The sequence below is a fragment of the Schizophyllum commune genome (assembly GCF_000143185.2).
Source record: "Schizophyllum commune H4-8 unplaced genomic scaffold SCHCOscaffold_14, whole genome shotgun sequence".
Lineage (NCBI taxonomy): Eukaryota > Fungi > Basidiomycota > Agaricomycetes > Agaricales > Schizophyllaceae > Schizophyllum > Schizophyllum commune.
In genome coordinates, this window is record NW_026089551.1 from 385,394 (window position 1) to 400,038 (window position 14,645).

General features: G+C 57.7%; 6 protein-coding genes across 6 annotated transcripts; 3 read left to right on the forward strand and 3 right to left on the reverse strand.

Annotated features, from left to right (window-relative positions):
• Positions 1–50: 50 nt before the first annotated feature.
• SCHCODRAFT_01162092 (uncharacterized protein) lies at positions 51–1,691 on the reverse strand. Its single transcript, XM_003027231.3, has 2 exons — positions 1,257–1,691; positions 51–1,199 (listed from the first exon to the last, which is right to left on the reverse strand). Exons 1-2 carry the CDS (start codon positions 1,681–1,683, stop codon positions 100–102), a joined length of 1,527 nt encoding a protein of 508 aa, XP_003027277.1. The 5' UTR covers positions 1,684–1,691; the 3' UTR covers positions 51–99.
• Positions 1,692–1,797: 106 nt separating this feature from the next.
• Positions 1,798–3,342, reverse strand: SCHCODRAFT_02642821 (uncharacterized protein). The gene is made up of 7 exons (XM_003027232.2): positions 3,229–3,342; positions 3,151–3,168; positions 2,675–3,097; positions 2,579–2,619; positions 2,379–2,529; positions 2,165–2,329; positions 1,798–2,113 (listed from the first exon to the last, which is right to left on the reverse strand). Exons 1-7 carry the CDS (start codon positions 3,280–3,282, stop codon positions 1,967–1,969), a joined length of 999 nt encoding a protein of 332 aa, XP_003027278.1. The 5' UTR covers positions 3,283–3,342; the 3' UTR covers positions 1,798–1,966.
• Positions 3,343–3,776: 434 nt separating this feature from the next.
• SCHCODRAFT_02108506 (uncharacterized protein) lies at positions 3,777–4,974 on the reverse strand. The gene is made up of 3 exons (XM_050341824.1): positions 4,274–4,974; positions 4,114–4,211; positions 3,777–4,043 (listed from the first exon to the last, which is right to left on the reverse strand). The coding sequence occupies exons 1-3, from the start codon at positions 4,615–4,617 to the stop codon at positions 3,901–3,903; spliced, it is 585 nt and encodes a 194-aa protein (XP_050197408.1). The 5' UTR covers positions 4,618–4,974; the 3' UTR covers positions 3,777–3,900.
• Positions 4,975–5,767: 793 nt separating this feature from the next.
• On the forward strand, positions 5,768–7,032 carry SCHCODRAFT_02556274 (uncharacterized protein). Its single transcript, XM_050343715.1, has 3 exons — positions 5,768–6,134; positions 6,188–6,354; positions 6,409–7,032. Exons 1-3 carry the CDS (start codon positions 5,852–5,854, stop codon positions 6,619–6,621), a joined length of 663 nt encoding a protein of 220 aa, XP_050197409.1. The 5' UTR covers positions 5,768–5,851; the 3' UTR covers positions 6,622–7,032.
• Positions 7,033–8,593: 1,561 nt separating this feature from the next.
• Positions 8,594–11,840, forward strand: SCHCODRAFT_02642828 (uncharacterized protein). Its single transcript, XM_050346293.1, has 9 exons — positions 8,594–9,308; positions 9,363–9,559; positions 9,612–9,926; positions 9,977–10,208; positions 10,261–10,377; positions 10,424–10,647; positions 10,697–10,828; positions 10,876–11,398; positions 11,451–11,840. Exons 1-9 carry the CDS (start codon positions 8,692–8,694, stop codon positions 11,698–11,700), a joined length of 2,607 nt encoding a protein of 868 aa, XP_050197410.1. The 5' UTR covers positions 8,594–8,691; the 3' UTR covers positions 11,701–11,840.
• Positions 11,841–11,942: 102 nt separating this feature from the next.
• On the forward strand, positions 11,943–13,007 carry SCHCODRAFT_02642831 (uncharacterized protein). Its single transcript, XM_003027054.3, has 2 exons — positions 11,943–12,659; positions 12,715–13,007. Exons 1-2 carry the CDS (start codon positions 12,110–12,112, stop codon positions 12,759–12,761), a joined length of 597 nt encoding a protein of 198 aa, XP_003027100.1. The 5' UTR covers positions 11,943–12,109; the 3' UTR covers positions 12,762–13,007.
• Positions 13,008–14,645: the final 1,638 nt, after the last annotated feature.

Here is a 14,645-nt window from a genome sequence, read left to right on the forward strand (position 1 = left end):
TTTCATTCTTACGCGTATTGCAGGTTCGTATGTTTATGGCAGCATAACAGCAAGCTTATACCATCCAGGTGTAGTGCAAGCCATGTCCAACCAATCCCCCTATTCATAGCAAGCAGAATCAGCTTCTCCGTACTGGTCGTTGTGAAAGGTAACCACTCTCAAGGGATGTCCCATCAAGCGCCGCGCCTGCACCACTTCCGCCAGCTCGGTGGCGGTAAACATGATAAAATGCCCGAGGCGCAGATTCTGCAGGTGCGGAAGCATGCGAGGTGCACCTGTCCCGTCTTGGGATTTGAGCTCCTCCAGCAAACTCGGACGTATGGGAGGGCAGGATATACCCGTGGAGAGCACGAGCGTTGTGAGGTCGTCGAACGAGCTGATGCACTCTTGCTCTGCCAGAGGGGCGGAGTCAAGGCGCAGCTCACGCAGACGACAAGCTGATCGCGCGATGAAGGCGCCGACACAGGCTGGGGCCCGCCGAGACATGAGAGGGTCTGACCATCTCAGCGATAGGTTCTGGAGGGCAGGCGCGCCGATACCATTGAGCAAGACGAGGTCATATTCTTCCTGGATGGTCAAGACGAGCTGTCGAAGACGAGGTAGCACAACGACGGCGCTCGGCACATGCCCCCGCCCCTCTCCACCGAAGCCAAATGGGGGAGCGTGATGAACGACTTCGATGTTTGAGCACAGCTGCAATATGCTGAGCGCGTAGCCAGTGCGCAAGTGGGTGTGCAGTTCTGTTAGCTGCGAGAACGGCAGTTTGGCCGGTATGGCACTGGAGGATGAGCCTTGAGTCAGCCACAAACAACGTAAAGTGGGTAGCATGAAGACGTCGTCGATCTTCCGAAGGTCATCTGGACTCCCTTCAAGGGAAGTCAGCCGTGTGAAGGGTCGTCCTTGAAGTGCGCGGGAGAAGAGATAAGGCGGACAGCGCGAATCGCACCAAACGCGGAGCGCAGTCCAGCGGTGTGTGTGTGCGAGAAGTAGATCCAGGGGTGCAATGTCTTCCTCGTCTGAATCCTGTACGTCGACCATTGAATTTACATCGTAGTAAACCCAATGCTTTAGAGGTAGGTCCCTTGAGTGTTTCAGAAAGGCCTGCAGCCTGGCTGCGAGCCTCCCTGGCCTCGACGTGAAGCGATCCACTTTCTCCAGCGAATAGCGAGCCCAGATCGCAGGCATACTGAGCATAGTTTCTGAAGGCTTAGTGAGCTTCTAGTAATGATGGGCGACGTCCGGACATACGAACTCACCTCTCCAAAGCTTGCAAACAGCACTAAGATCGATGGGAGGACATGACCAGCTAGTCAGATCGATCTCATCCCCACAACAGTGTTCGAATATAATGGATAGGACGTCCGTCGGTAGTTTCCGCACAGGCGCAAGATACGCCTGCTGGAGTTCGTGCAGTTGCTTCAGCTCGGCTCGGGCCTTTTGTGCCCATCGCAGAGTGGTCTGCAGCGTCTCGATCTCTAGCTCAATATCCGCGAGGTAACTTTGCGTCGACGCTGCGCTCTCCGTGATGAAGTGAACGTCCTCAACCTCCAGCTCGTGTCCAAAGCGTAGAGCGGAACTGTCTGCCCCTGCAGGCGGGGCGCAGACTGGGGCATGGAAGGTGTAGTTGCAGTGTCTGCACAACCGGTGCTCATAGATGCGGACCTTGTGCAGCAGCTCGACCATGATGGCGGTCACGACGAAGACGGTGTCGGCGAAGGCAAGGCAGGCTCGAAGCAGCGACAAATTCGGATGTAACGTGTCACGATGGGTCACGGTTGATCGTGGAAAATGCGTGGAGGCCTCTTGCCTCGAAGTCACCTGTGGCTACTTCGCAGCTTTCGACGGAGTTCGTAATCGACGTAACAATACATTGCAAACGATAGTGTAGTCGCCTCGCAGGGTTATGTACCCTCTGAAGGACGAAGATGGTAAGTACAGGGTGTTTGGGCTTGCAGGCAGCGCGCCTTCAACCTCCCAAGTTGAGCTCCGCGATGCGTGCCTCCTCCGCCACACGATCTTCTTCTTCCTTCTCTCGCCTGTACTTCTCCAAGTCCCAATCGTCATCGTCGTCGTCCGAGTCCGCATCGTCGAACCATTCGGGGTTGTATTGGAACTAGGCGGAACGTCAGATGAAGACCGGATGATTGAGGACTTGCACACGCACCAGATCCCTACCACTAAGGCCAGTGTTCTTGCCAGCTGCATGCTGAGCGTCCTTCGCCTTCCGACGAGCTTCCTCTTCCGCCTCCTTCTTGCTTAACCGCGTCTTCTTCCACTGCGCGAACGTCTCCGGTGTTACAGGCGTGAGGTTGGGGCCGAGTTTATGCCGCTGGAGCACGTTGAGCATATGGCGGGTGGGGGAAGAACGCAGCACGTACCTCCACTTCCAAGAACTCCTCGATACTGATGGTGTTCGCCTTCGCTGCCTCGTCAGCGGCTTTCTTCTGCGACTTGAGAACGAAGCCGGGAGGTAGGGCATGTCGGTATTTGCAGTTCTCGCCGTTCGGGCACTCCCAAAACCAGCCATATCTGGGATGGAATTAGGACTGCACAGGGGTTTGATGGGGGATGTGCGCACTTCGACGACTCGATCGCTTCAATGAAGTATTTGCATACGATCTGCAGGCGATGGAGCGATCAGTAATGAGGAAGCACGACCCAAAGCTCCACGCACGTCTGTTGTTGTTCGTGGGTTTCCTGTCTTGGACAAGACGACTTGCCGCAGCTTGTCGTCGTCCCACTTGTCCATCGTGTCCTCCTCTTTCCCGCGGGTATCCTCGTACAAGTTCTTCTTCTCCACCTTCCGCTCGACGTCCTTGTTGTGGCTGAACTTGCACTTGTTCCCCTTCTCGCAGTGGCCGGCCTTGTAGAACGCGCAGAGCACCGTCTTCGGATCGACGCCGAAGGGCACCTTCTGCGTCTGCACCGGCTTGAGCAGCGCGGCCTCCTCTTTCCGCCGCTTCTCCTCTGCAAGCTTCTCCTTCTCGCGGAGCGCTTTCTCCTTCTCCTTCTCTTGCGCTGCACGCGACTTGCCTGCCGAGGCCGCCTGCTGCTGGATGCGCTGCACCTCCTTCTGGACCTTGGCGGACTTGTTTTTCTGCGCGCGGAGGTGAGCTACCTTGCGATGGATCCATCGTGCACTATACGAACATTTTTCATGCCGAAGGTCTACAGGAATTATGTCTGATCAGTCAGACGATTTCTTGCAGCGCATTGGACTGGAAGTACCTTATCATCCTTGACCTTGTTGGAGGGGCCCTGCTTCTGCTGCTTGGGCGGCATTTTGATGGGTTTGTCGCGGCGGAGTGGGATGAGGAGGGGATGGGGAATGCGCGTGTCGGCGACGACGACGACGGTGAGCAGCAGATACTGGCGTGACGAGAAATGAGGTGTCACGACAGACGTCATGTGCTGAGCGTCATGTCACACCCGAGTTCGACTCCCGCTTAAACGAGCGCGAGCGTGTTTACCTCAAGCTTTTTGTTTTGTTATTGCAAGCATTTCTCAGCAAACAAGCTTGAGCCACAGTGGCAGTGGCTGCATGACACCTCAATAAGTAGAATGATTGCCATTTAAGAAGCCCTAGCAACGTTCACGGCCCTACATTTAATACCCTTCCTTGTGGCGAGTTCCTTGCGGCCGGCTCCTTGCAGAACTTCTTGTGGCGCTTTCTTCATTCGAGCCATTTATTGAGTTGTATGTGGGTTGCAGAAGTAGAACCGTATACGGGAAACGTTCATAGTATACGCCGACCTCAGCAATAGCAGTGCTCGGTGCCGCAAAGTAGGGAATGTCACGTGTCGATTTTGATGGTCATGTTGAACTTCGACAAAAATGACAAAACTGGAATAGCTGACGTTCTTCTCCCGCTAAGTATACAACGCCTACCTGTATTCGACCTCACCTCCATAGACCGCCGAAGTTACCACTGTCAATGGGGTCCGCTCTCAACGGGGATACCTGTCTTCCAAATTTCCCTCCGCCGACCCAAAAGCCGCCGCCGATAAATGGTCCCAATACCGACCCAACCAATCGTCGTAGACCTTGGATTTGACCCCACCACGATTTTCAGTCCCTTATTACGCGGAAGATTCTACATACCGAATGACGCACTCGCGGACGTTGTGCTGCAGACCCTTTGCCGCCGTCCACCCTCGTCAGTGGCGGTTAGACAGGGGTGGCGTTCATTGAATGCCTGAGCACAGGTGCGTCTATTCGTGGCCCGCCCCCATTGAGTAAGCCAACGACCTTCCATTCAAGACGAGATACACACCGCTCAGCCGACAGATCCCCTCGCTCAGCTGAGGACCTGGGTGGAGAAGCTAGCGCGCTCAGATGACTGGCGGAGGTTCTTCGCAGGCATGCGCGATACCCTAGCGAGCTACTCAGCTTACCTCCCTCCCTTGACGCAGGGGCGGACGCGCTTTTGTGCCGCTCTCGGCGCCCTGCATCACGCGGGCGGGAGGGCAGGGCTTCGAAGGTGCGGGCATCTGTCGTGGGAGCAGAGCGCAGCCCGCGGCGAGCGGGGGACTGGCGCGGTGCGGTGAGGACTCCAGGGTGGCTTCGTGGAAGGTAGAACGGGTGGCTGTTCGAGGGCGATGAGGCGGGGCGTGTCATGATGTGCGCGGGAGGGGGATCGGCTCGCGAGAGATAAGGTGGGAGGAAGAAGGCACGGCTGTCGCTTCGGGTTGGGCGAAGCGGTAAGGGCTCGTTTATTTCGAGCACTCACTTGGTCGAAGGCCTTCTTTGCGTTTCTGTGAGGGAACAGCTACAATTTGGAGATCTACTTTTCGTCTGGAACGCGATTCTTCCCGTCTTGCAGAATTTTTCTCCAAACGCTGGAAAGGCAAGGGGGGTCGGCGAGGGTTCAGGGTTTCAGACTGGAAAATCCAATGGGAGTGTGCAGTGGATAGAGGGCCAAAGCGGACATCGCCTGGTAGACCTCAGACCGTCTGTTTACAACGATAGGTCAAGGAAAGGCAAAGGCTTTTCGGTCATCTTCGTCAAGATAAGCGTTGAGACATCCTGGCTTGACAGCTTGAATTAGCCTGCAGCGACCGTTCTTATCAGCACGGAGGTAGAGTCACTGGACGAAGGAGAGACAGTCAGCTGCGGATGAGTTCAGTCGTCGAGGACGTCGGTATGACATAAATGGCGTTCGGCGACCGCTATCTCTCGCACGCGACGCAGCCTGAGATAGCAAGACAGGACGGGGAGGTCAGGCAGTAAGTACGACGGTACGATTGGAGGACAAGCCGGTCGGCGGTATGCAACGGTCAATGTCGAGATGAAGGTGAGGCAACGATGATTGGATCAGAGTGCGGGGCAAGAATAGTGCCACTGTGGGGAATGCGGGGTAGGAGCCTTTTGCGGGGGCAGCTGAGCGGTCCCAAACAGCAGGAGCCGCCCAGCGGACCCGAAGCCAGCCTGTCGCGTGCTCTGTCCGCTGCTCCTCGAGGCTCGCAGGCGCTCGGGTATCCTCCGACCAAACTGCGGGAAGGACGGTGGTGTCATGAACGTTGTTCTCTTCCGTGAGCGTTCTTGGACACCTTGCACCACGGCTAGCAGGGCGAGAGCTCCTCTGGAGCACCCTCGAGCGCTCGCGAACACGACTTCGCCGCGAAGAGGGCGATTCCTCCGTCGCCACGTCGTGTAACGGCAGCAACAGCTTCCAAGATGCGAGATCTCTTGTGGAGATCGATGACACACGCAGACACACGTGATGGCAAGGTATATAGCACCGCCCGGCCGAGACCTCCTCTTTTCTAACTTTCCTCTTCCCCCCTCTCGCTCTCTCGTCTCATCTATCACCAGCGTTTGTACAAGTAAATACATAGCTCGCCAAAGCAAAATGTCGTCCAACAACGGTCGCGATAACGCCCAGCACTCGGCCCCCATCCCCATCAACACCAGGGGCCGCTCGCGCTCGGCGTCCATGTCGTCCGGGTACTCGTCGGGAGGCTCGCCGAGCTCCCCATCGCTGCCCGCAACGCCCATGAACGGCTCCATGTCGTCGCCCAAAATCGGCGTGCAGGGAGGATCCCCCATCATGTCCTACTTCCTTGCGCAGTCGCCCACCAAGCCTGCTGCGACATTCCCATTCAGGCGCTTCGGCGCCACGCCCGTCTTCGAGGGTGAGTGGCGACAGAACAAGACTGTCTGTCTCAGATCGCTGACTCGAGGTCAGAAGAGGAGGGCGATCAGGAGCCGCCTGCGACGGCGCACGCCCGCCGTGCCAGCACCCAGTTCGCCGGTCGTCTTGGTGCCCCGCAGGTGATTCCCGGCGACCACATGGAGCGCGGCACTGGGCTACTTCGGCGTCTCTCCATCGGGGGCGCCGCTGCATTCGCAAGGGTACGCCCTGCTTACCAACGAGGTGTATGCGTGTCGCTGACTACGATCGCACAGCCGACCGCTGAGATGCTTTCCCCCACCTCGCGCGGCCCGCCGAGCCCGACTGCAAGCCCCATCACTCCGTCGAGCGCGACCACTAGGGTCCCGCCGACGACGCAGATGCGCAAGGCCCGCCGCTCGAACACGGTTTCGGAGAGTAAGCCGCGCCGTGCGCCGAGCCCGATGGGCGAGCGCATCCTCAAGGGCCACTTCGACGGCTTCAACTGAGCAGGCCGTCCCATCTCTGCTTTGGTCCGCAGCAGGATACCCGCAATCGCTGAAGGACGTGTATCATCGCACCTCTCACCTTTCGTCGTCGCACTCGTCTTCGTCGTACCTCGCTCGTCGTCCCTTTGCCCATCTGTCATCACATTAGATTAGGTTCCTGTATTTGGTTTCTCTCGTCTTCTCTTCTCTCTCGTCGTTTCTCTCTGTCTAGGGCGTGGCTCGTGGGTTGTGCACCAGCGCCTACTACTTATTGCCTGCTCCCGCGCTGCAAGGTACGTTGTCTTGTCTCGTCCTATCCGTGACGCGACGCTGATCAGGTGTCCAGTTGCTCACCCGGTAGCCGCTGTGTACCATATGTATTGGCTTGCTTCGAGGTGGTCTTCATCCGCTGTAATGAGACATCCGCCAGGGCTGACATCGCCCTCATCGCGGCTGGTCTGTCGAATAGCAAAAAAGTGTATCAGTGGTCGAATGTACTTTATATCGACATTCATCTGTCGCTACGCAATGGACTGTTTCTGTGATTGAAGAGTGATATGCGCAAGGTGGTGGACTTGACGGTGAAGTCCGCCGAAAGGTCCCATAGATCAGGTTCGCGAAGGTGAGAATTTTGGCTTTTACGCGTCGCCTGGGAGGGAAGCGAACGTTGTGCGGCATGGAAGCTCGTCCATTGGACCTGAAGATAACGTACGGGTTTGGAAGATACCACGCCAGATTAGCATGGCGGCGGCCCCCGTGGTGTGGGTAGGTGCGCCACAAACCTACCTTGTCTCTGAATGGAGAAGAGCGCGAGGATGGGATAGAGTACTCCGGAACAGCTTCGCGCGCTTGTGGAGTCCTTGGCCTACGCCGGATGATGGGAGCTATAGACCAAACACCGTGCTATGGATTAGGACAGAGTGCTATTCATAAGGACGCAGTAACTGTCGCAAGGGCAGACTAGTCCTGAGCAAAACCATGCGTAGGGATCTCACGAGACCATAGGTCAAGTGTCGCTATGGCTTCGACCGACAGCGTGCGGTCTTCCCCCGCTATGCGCAGCGCAATGAGCAGCTTCTACGCAGTGCTTCGGCGGATAGCAACTTGTATGGGTCCGTGTACAGATTGCATGCGACCGTGTACAGCAGTCTGGGCTTCCATTGTTCTCGCCGCTGCGCCTCTTCATCCTCGGCCTTGGCGCCTTCGCGTGCGACCTTGGCCGCGGGAAGTGATGTTCGTCGTACTATTCCCGCCGCCCATCGCAGAGCGGCCGTGAAGGAGGCGGTTCGAGCTGTGGCCTCATCGGTCTGAACGCGGAGAAGCAAGATGAGAGGTGGAGCAGGACAGCAGCTTGGCGAGAGCCTTGCGAGCGGCGAAGGTGGATGTAGAGTGGACGGGCTCGCGGCGGTAGTGGAAGGTAGAGGCGATTTACTGGAAGAATGCGGAGAGCGGCTAGTCAGTGGCGGGAGGCAGCTGGGCAGTAGCGTCGGAGCGGGATAGAATTGAGTCGTTAAGCGTGAAGCTTTGAGGTGTCGCGTGCCATGACCATGGAGCGCTAGAGCAATTGGCGAGGATGCACAAGGAGATTTAGTCCAATCGACGAGGCTGTTCGCTATAGATGGTGTCGATAGAGCGCCGCCGGTACGCGGGGAAGTCCGAGGTGAGTCATTTGCATCTTCCGGTCGCTGAAGCTGGGCGACTCAGGTTTGGGAAGCGTACATGAAGCGTCGTAAACGGCCGGTTCACAGCTACTGCACTTCCGCTGAGAGACCAGTAAGCATATGCAAGCCAATGCTTCATGAGATGCTTGCGCTATGCGTCGGCGAGGGTTACAATTCAAGCGGTCCAACTTCATAGGTAGATTCTTGAGCTTCAAGAGGTGCACGAGAGGCCACGGTAATTCACAAATATTGCCGCCCGTGAGTATGCTGAGCACATGACGGTGGATGGACAACGCGAAAGACGAGACAATCATCATGAGAGCAAGAGGGAAGGAGACGCGTGTGAAATCACCCAAAGTACTCGCACAATGAACACCAAATCCGGAATCTGTCCTCAACGTCGACCGGTCCAAGCGCCTCGTCATCGACGATGTCGACGCCGCCGGATTCCGAGTCGCCCCTCACGTCGTCAATGACAACGGAGACCACGACTTCGTCCAAGCCCTCAACATCCACCGAGAACTCTTCCCCTTCACGCCGCCCCGCACGCCCTAATCATGCAACACCTCCCCTCGCGCCACCGTCTACAAAGTCGACCGCGTACAACAAGTTCATCCTCTACGAGAACCGGCTACGCTTCTACATCGTCGCCTCCAATGCTGCCGACTCCCGGCACCGCATCATTAAGATCGACCGCACGACGCAGGAAGAGTTGAGCGTGGTCGAGGACGAGGCCGAGTACAGCGGCAAGCAGATGACCGCCATGCTCAAGATGCTCGACGACGGTAACCGGAGCTCCGGTGGTCTTGGGCGCGGGCGCGTCTTCTTTGGCATCGCTGGCTTCATCCGCTTCACCGCGGGCTGGTACATGGTGCTCGTGTCGAAGCGCTCCGTCGTGGCGCTCCTCGGAGGGCACTACATCTACCACTGCGAGAACACGGACATGATCCCGGTCGCGTTCAACCACAAGATCGAGAAGCCCGCAGAGGAGCAGCGCCTGATCAACATCTTCAAGCAGGTGGACCTGACGAAGAACTTCTACTTTAGGTACGTCTTGTGCTTGACTGGGTATGGAGGATGCTTATTGACAGCCTCGGACAGCTATACGTACGATCTCACGTCTACGCTGCAGCACAACCTCACGACCTCAACACGCCCCAATACGAGCCCCTGGCCGTTCCACGACCGCTTCGCCTGGAACTTCCATATGCTTAGCGCGCCCTTCCAGAACGGCGCCGCTGATCCTGCAAAGGCACATTGGCTACTTCCCTTTGTGCACGGGCATGTAGATCAAGCGAGTGCGTACGTCCGTTTCTCACCCCATCTCGCACGTAGGCTCATCTCTCGCAGAACTCACCGTCCTCGGACGCGTCGTCTTCGTCACTCTCATTGCACGCCGCTCGCGGCACTTCGCCGGTGCACGCTACCTCAAGCGTGGTGTGACAGATGAGGGGAACGTCGCGAACGAGGTCGAGACTGAACAGATCGTTTCCGAGGCTCTGACAACGGCCTTCTACTACCCTCCACCAAAGCACTCCACCTGCGAGCATCAGCGCTGTCGGCAACCGAATCCACACTACACCAGCTATGTGCAGTATCGCGGCAGTATACCCATCTACTGGACGCAGGAGCTCAGCAGTATGACGGCGAAGCCGCCGATTGAGAGTGAGTTGACTCGGCCAATCTGTCTGGTACGTGCGCTGATGCGCCTGCAGTCAACGTCGTCGACCCCTTCTACAGTGCCGCCGCCCGCCACTTCGACGACCTCTTCCGCCGATATGGTGCCCCCGTCATGATCCTCAACCTCATCAAGCGACGCGAGCCGGTCCCTCGCGAGTCGAAGCTCCTCGACGAATACACCGAATGTGTAAAGTACCTCAATCAGTTCTTACCAAGGGACAAGAAGATGATATACCGCGCTTGGGATATGTCGAGGGCGTATAAGGAGTGCGTTGTTCAATGTTCTGTACGTATGGAATGGAAGGGCTGATGGGCGTAGAAAGACGCAGGACGTGATCAGCTATCTAGAAGACATCGCGGAGGAGTCTATTCAGATGACCGGCTTCTTCCATTCAGGCAGCGAACCGTATGCACACCTGTTGAAGGGACAGATCGAGTACGTGTCCAAAGTATGTCCTCTTTCTCTTACTGACACTCTGTAGCCTCGACCTCCAACCATGGCGCTCGTCCATTGCGCTACAGAATGGGATCTGCCGCACGAACTGCGTCGACTGTCTCGATCGAACAAATGCGGCGCAGTTCGTATTCGGCAAACGCGCGCTGGGGCATCAGCTCTATGCGCTGGGTGTCGTGGACAACCCGAACCTGTCGTTCGACTCGGATGCTGTCAACATGCTGACAGAGATGTATCACGATCATGGTGATAGTGAGTGATTAATCCCTTGTTGAGCCTGAGCTTTACTGACTACGACCAGCTATCGCGTTACAGTATACTGGCAGTGCGCTCGTGAACCGCGTCGAAACTTACCGTCGAATGCCTCACTGGAATTCGCACTCTCGGGACATAATCGAGAATATCCGGCGCTTCTACACTAATTCCCTGCTCGGTCAGTATACGTCCTCGATGTTCTGCCACCATGCTGATCATCCGTAGATGCGGACAAGCAGACCGCAATCAACCTCTTCCTAGGCGTGCAGAGCGAGCGCGTCATCACGAAGGCACCTGTACGCGGCGGCTACCGCTCTTGGTACCACAAAGAGTACCTCGAGCCCGCCTACGACCTCACCCGCTGCGAGCAAGCCCTCCACAACTTCGTCAACGAGCGCGGCGACTTCTGGATCGAGTACTACCGCCCGCTCCTCTTCACCTCCCTCGGCAAGCACTTCGCGTATTCTATGAATAGTACGCTCAAGCTCCCGGGCAAGACCGCGAAGGACATGAATCACTCCCCGTTCGAGGCGCACGGCCCGCATGCGGGGAAGCGGCGGTCGAGCCAGCGGTTGGCGAGCCAGAGCCATGCGGCGGCGGCGCAGGGGAAGGCGAAGCGCCCGAAGTCGGTGACGACGACGGAGACGGGGGATGCGGGGGATTATCCGGCGGATAGGACCACCGCGACGTTGGCGAGGCATCATCTGCAGCCAAGTGTGCCGTTGCGAGAGGTTGAGCAGTATCAGGGGTACGTCTATAGCTGTCTTTGGGAGATAGAGCAGAGGCTGACCAGCGTGCAGATACATCGACCAGTGTCAAGAACTCATGGAGAATCCAACCGGACGAGGGGACAGACGCGACGTGGATATCTACGTCGCCGCCGTTCGCGCTGCCCACTGGGACGGACCTGACTCATCTGAGGAGGTACCTCGCGAGTTCGTGTCGTATGTTGAGCGCGGCTCGGCGGCGTACCTGCACAATGCATGCAGGAAGGAGTTTTTCCCTGTGAAGTATGACTATGAAAGGTTTCTGACGAGCGCGGGGATCTGAGAGGACAAGGCGCGCTTGTTCTCTCCATATTTTCTCCGCGATAATATGTACCTGGTTCATGCACATTGTACACTATGCAATTTTCGGATCGAATGCACCTGGATAGCTTGCTGCTGTCTTCCAAGCGGCCGTCGTGCCCGTTACTCTTGAAGAACAGCGAGCTTTGCTGCCTGCGCCCGAAGCTCGGTAGTTGCCGTGTTTTCTCCGAGTTAATTTACAACGAAGGGCATTGTTCTTGAACTGTGACAACCATCTCCTCCCGCTGCCCCTACCTCCTATAGACGCGGACGCGCGCCTTGTTCGCACGTCAGAACCTACAGGTTCCTAGAAGTCGAGGCCTCGACGTCTAGCGCGCGCACCCGCATTCTTCAAGCCAGAGGACGAAGTTTGGCACTTGCCTCCCCCCACCATGGTCACCTTCCGACGTCGAAGCACGTTCCTTCCTGTCTTTGCCCTCGCTGCAATTTGCACTCTCTACATACTACGTCGGTCACCACACGAAGACGTCGACGCGCCGCTTCAGTACATCCCAACCAATGAAGTTCCCCTCGAGCAGGAGTTCGAGAACGAGATACTACCTACGACAACGGAGAGAGAGCGTCTGCGCGTGCAAGCCCCTCCCCCACCCCCGCCGCCCCCAAAGAACGAGGCACCACCTTTCTGCAGGGATACGGAGTGCGGCACGGGGCGCTGGCGCGCCCGATCACCGGCTTTCAGCTCCCCCTCGGAGCTGCAAAAAGCATACGCGAACAAGTACGATCACGTCTGGCAGCGCTGCCAGGTCCCGTCCGCAGAGCAGCTGCCCGAGGCGGAGCGGAACGAGCTGGAGACCAGGCGCCTTGTCGACGTCCTGAACTGGGAGTGGGTCCCGGCAGGGGGGAAGCTGCTCATGGACTTTGACGCGCTCGAGTTCACCATTCGCATGCTAAAGAGCCCGGGCGGGATGATTCTGATGGGAGGTGCGTCGCGCGCGCGCCGTACTCATTGTTCGTCCGTCTCACCTTGTTCCCTCAGACTCGATCTCGCGCCAGTGGCACGTTACACTGAGGCGAGTACGGTGACGCGGAGAGCGGGCCGGGCTCGGCTCACGGAGATGATGAAGAAGATTCCCACGAGGTTACTCTGTAACGAAGTCTCGATTGAAAACCTTGCCCTCCTCCCTTGGAGGAGGGCCCTTTTATACCTACAGCTGTAAGTAGTCATAACTAGTCACGGAGTATATATACGAGTCATAAGAAACCAGGAGAACCTCAAGGAACTCCAAAGGAAATACCCCCGCGAGGGGTGAAGGCAGAGCACGTGGCGTCGGCTAAGGCCGAGGCGTCACATACCCCCCTCCAGCGCCTTCTAAGGCGCTCTGTAAGTACAGTAGCAACCAGTAAGTAGCACGTATGTATAGAATAGAAACGAGTCTTTGTTTTTGTATATATTTCGAACCTTTTCTGTAAGTAACTTTCGAGCCGTTGTTCTGATGATCTCTAGTAAGTAGTAAGTAACTACTGGTTCCCCTTGCCCTCGCGCCGCTTGGCACGGTTCGCCTCGAAGGCCTGCTGGCGGCGGGCGTTCGACAAGCGCCCCTGCATCGCCTCGATGGCCGTCACCTCACGAAGGAGGAGCTCCTCGTTGGTGGGCTCGGGCACCTTGCCCTCCACCTCGTCCATGTAGCGATGCGCGGCCGCTCCGCTGCTGATGTCGAGGATCTGACGCACCCAGAAGGTCCGATCAATGCGCTGCTCGTCGGGGATGGGTCGGACTTTGCCGGTCGCGAGGTCGATCGGGCACATGTGCTTGCCGAAGTCGGCGCGCTGGAGGATTTCCACGAACTCGGCATAGCCGGACGGGACCTCAACAACGTCGTGGCGGATTCCAGTAGCAGTGATGCCGTCGCTGAAGCGCATGTACTCGACGAGGATGGTGAGTGGGATGCGGTAACTGAAGAGGTATTCTTCAGGGTCGTTGCGCGCGTAGATAGGGATGACGAGGCGGCGTCCGCGGATCTCCCACGTCATGGGAACGATGCGGCGGTGGGCGAATTGGGCCGGGCCACGTGGCTTGGCGCGGCCGAGGAGGAAGCCGTCGTCCTCGGAGGCGCGCTTGGCGGGCGTCGTCTCAGCGGCGGCGGACGGAGGCGCGGTCTTATCCGCACCAGCGTCGGCGGCGGCGTTGACGCGCGGGATGGGTTGCTTCATGACGTCGGAGCGCGCGGCTTCCTGCTGGCGGATGCGGTCGGCGATGATACCGGCATTGTACTTGGCGCGGGCGGCCTCCTTTGCGCGGAGCGCGGCGGCGGTGTCGACAGGCGGCTCGCTGTCGATGAGAGTGGAGGCGGCAGAGCCGGCGGCGTCGAGGACGGACGACATCGTCTTGGGCGCGGGTGCCGGCGGGGCGGCCTCGGAACTGGGTGGGTCGACATCCATCGGTTGGACCGAGTCCGCCTTGTTGCCATTTTTGATCGCCGGCGCCGTTTTGGCCTTGGTGTGGGAACGGGTACCGACACGGTTGACGTTGGGCGAAGGGGAAGGAGAGTTGGGAAGCGGAGGTAAGGTAGAAGTATCCATAGTATGTATGTAGAGAGAGGAAGAGGAAATGGAGTTGGTTTGGCATACTGACTGTCCATCCCTTTTAAGGGGATCCCAGCTAAGCCCATTACCCGATTCGTCGTGAATCTCGCCATCGGGAACACGAGGCTCGATCGTGAGTTCGAGATTCCCTACATACAATTGGATATCCCCGGGGTCTGGTTCAGATCCAGCCGGGAGATCACCCGCTTTGTCAACGCCAAGCGCCTCAAGGTACTGCTTGACCTTCTCGAGGGTGGCAACATTCTTGATCGGGATCCAGGACATGTCGCCTGGCTTCCACTTCACCTTGAGTACTGCATCAGCACCCTTGCCGTGATGTCCCACAATCTCCTCAATTGCCCATTCTTTCTCCCAGGCACCGAA